Source organism: Sesamum indicum, linkage group LG4, assembly GCF_000512975.1.
Source record: "Sesamum indicum cultivar Zhongzhi No. 13 linkage group LG4, S_indicum_v1.0, whole genome shotgun sequence".
NCBI lineage: Eukaryota > Viridiplantae > Streptophyta > Magnoliopsida > Lamiales > Pedaliaceae > Sesamum > Sesamum indicum.
In genome coordinates, this window is record NC_026148.1 from 1182019 (window position 1) to 1184866 (window position 2848).

The 2848-nt window shown below is 41.4% G+C and overlaps 1 protein-coding gene across 1 annotated transcript; it reads left to right on the top strand.

Annotated features, from left to right (window-relative positions):
• LOC105159811 lies at window positions 1092–2051 on the top strand. Its single transcript, XM_011077010.1, has one exon. The coding sequence runs from the start codon at window positions 1092–1094 to the stop codon at window positions 2049–2051; it is 960 nt and encodes a 319-aa protein (XP_011075312.1).

Below are 2848 nucleotides of genomic sequence, written 5' to 3' on the forward strand. Positions count from 1 at the left end.
TGTAAATTTCTTAAGCGTAATAATAACCACAAGTTAGTATAAAAGGGAAATAAACTTGTTTTAATAAAACCGTGGAAAACAGCTAAATTTTTAGCGTTCTCATAATTCAACCAAACTTGACCCAGACGTAGGTCTAGACCCAAGAATTTGTGTGTTAAATTTTCTAAGCGAAATAATAACTACAAGTTAGTATAAAAGGGAAACAAACTTGCTTTAATAAAACTGTGCAAAACAGTTAAATTTTGAATGTTCTCAGAATTCGACGAAACTTGACCCAAACGTTGGTCTAAACCAAAGCATTTGTATTGTAAATTTACTAATGGTAATAGTAACTACAAGTTAGTATAAAAGGGAAACAAACTTGCTTTAATAAAACAGTGCAGAACAACTACATTTTGAACGTTCTCAGAATTCGATGAAACTTGACCCAGACGTAGATCTAGACCCAAGCATTTGTGTTATGCATTTGCTAAGCGTAATAATAACTACAAGTAAATATAAAAGGTAAAAACATTGATTAAATGGATATAGAAATAGTGGGTTCCATCGTTTCTATGGTTACTTCTTAAACGGTAAGGTCTTCTCTATACACCGGAGCCTTTACTTCATTTAATCAATGTTATTGGGAACTTGTATAGTTCACACCACACTCTTTGGCTCTACCCATGAATTATCCAGTAACAGGTCTTTCACAATCAGACCCACTTATACAGTAACGGTATAATATTCTGAAAGTTAGCTGGGTAGCTGACCCTATACACCGGAGCCTTTACTTCATTTAATCAATGTTATTACGGATCTTCTGGTAATCGGGTGTGGATTGCATGGGATGATAATTTTATTGATGTTGAAGTGGTTGAATGTGGAATGCAATTTATTCATTGTCTTATTAATATTTGTGCAATCCATGAGTCAGTTGCTGTTACTGTTGCTTATGGAGCTACTGAGGTGGTTGATGGAGAGAGTTATGGAGTGCCTTGGAAAATATAGCTATTCAGTGTGCTGATATCCCATGGTTGATTGGAGGGGACTTTAATGCAGTTCGCGGCCTCAGCGAAGTTTGTGGCACATCAGGGGATATCCGAATAGCTATGGAAGACTTTAATGCAGCCATTCAGAATACAGGACTACTACCAGTACCCATGCAGGGAGAGTGGTACACATGGCACAACCATAGTGCGACACCACGGAACATCTGGAAAAGATTGGACCGCATGTTGATAAATGATAGCTGGATGGCACGATTCCCTAACACATTCTACTCGGTCCTTACACCACGCACTTCAGACCACTCACCGATGGTAATATATGGGGACCGACAACAGCAGTATGGAGGTATGTTCCGATTCGATAACTACCTCGCTCGTTCACCTGAGTTTATTCCTAGTGTGCGGAATATATGGCAACATAATATTGTTGGTACGCCTATGTATGCTGTGACACGCAAACTCAAAGCATTGAAACCAATATTCCGAGAGCAAAGGAGAAATAAAGGGGATCTATCGCATAATGTCCAAATGGCGAAAGGGTTTCTTGAAGCAGCACAAGTTCTTGTTAGCTCAAGAAGACGAGATGAGCTATTCATACAACTAGAGCACTGTTGTCGACTCGTACTGGCCAAAGCAACAAAACTAGAGCAAATTATGCTACAACAACGAGCAAAGATGCAGTGGATGAAGGGAGGTGATCAGTGCTCCCGAGTGTTCTTTCAGAAGATTACCCAACGAAGATCATCAAGGAGGATCTTCCAGATCAACGATGACCAGGGATCCACTCACACTAATCCAGAAGAAGTTATTAATCAGTTTGTCACATATTCCCAAAACCTGCTAGGGGGAGATAGACGACGATCAATTATTGACATTCGATTTCTCAGACCGTGGGCTAGGCACATTCTGAGTAATGAGGAATCTACCGCTTTACTGTTACCGTTCACACCAGCAGATGTCAAACAGCGGTTTTTGACATTGCTGAGGACAAGGCCCCAGGCCCGGATGGATACTCATCGTGCTTCTTCAAAGCAGCATGGCCTATTGTTGGACAGGAAGTGACTTCGACAGTACTGGACTTCTTTAGTACAAGCCGACTTCTGAAGCAGATAAATACTCCTTCCAAAAGTACATTTCCCTATGACGGTTAGTGATTTTTGGCCCATAGCATGCTGTATTGTGCTTTATAAGATCATTGCAAAGTTCATTGTCCAAAGGCTGAGTGTGATAATGGACAAACTGATCAGTCCATGCCAAGCGGCATTTGTGCCGGGACGCAGCATTGGAGATAACATCATGCTAGCACAGGAACTCTTTACGGGTTATAACCAGACTCGTCTACCTCCTAGATGTGCTCTGAAAGTTGACATCCGGAAGGCATATGACACAGTGGATTGGGACTTCCTGATAGTAGTTATGGAGATGTTTGAGTTCCCTAGTACTTTTGTGAAGTGGATTGAGGAGTGTGTGACAACACCTTCATTCTCTGTTGGACTAAATGGAAAGCCCCATGGATTCTTTCGAGGAGCCAGAGGACTTCGGCAGGGTGACCCTTTATCACCCTACCAATTTGTGCTTGTGATGGAAGTCCTACACTTGGGCTTCCTGTAGTTGATTGATCAGGAGGAGATATTTTCTTATCATTAGAAATGCGAGGCAGCAAGGATCTTTCAGTTGGGGTTTGCTGATGATGTGATATTATTTTGCCGTGCTGATATGGACTCTCTAAGAATCTTTAAAGCAGGTCTGGATCGTTTTGCCGAATGGTTGGGTCTCAGACTGAACGTGCAGAAAAGCCACCTAATTATCTCACGTTCAGCACAAGCACTTCGTGAGGAGATGTTGGCGCTACTTGGATT

What these genes read in the sequence shown, in the direction of transcription:
- LOC105159811 (XM_011077010.1), top strand. Translation starts at nt 1,092, where the DNA reads ATGGAAGACTTTAATGCAGCCATTCAGAATACAGGACTACTACCAGTA.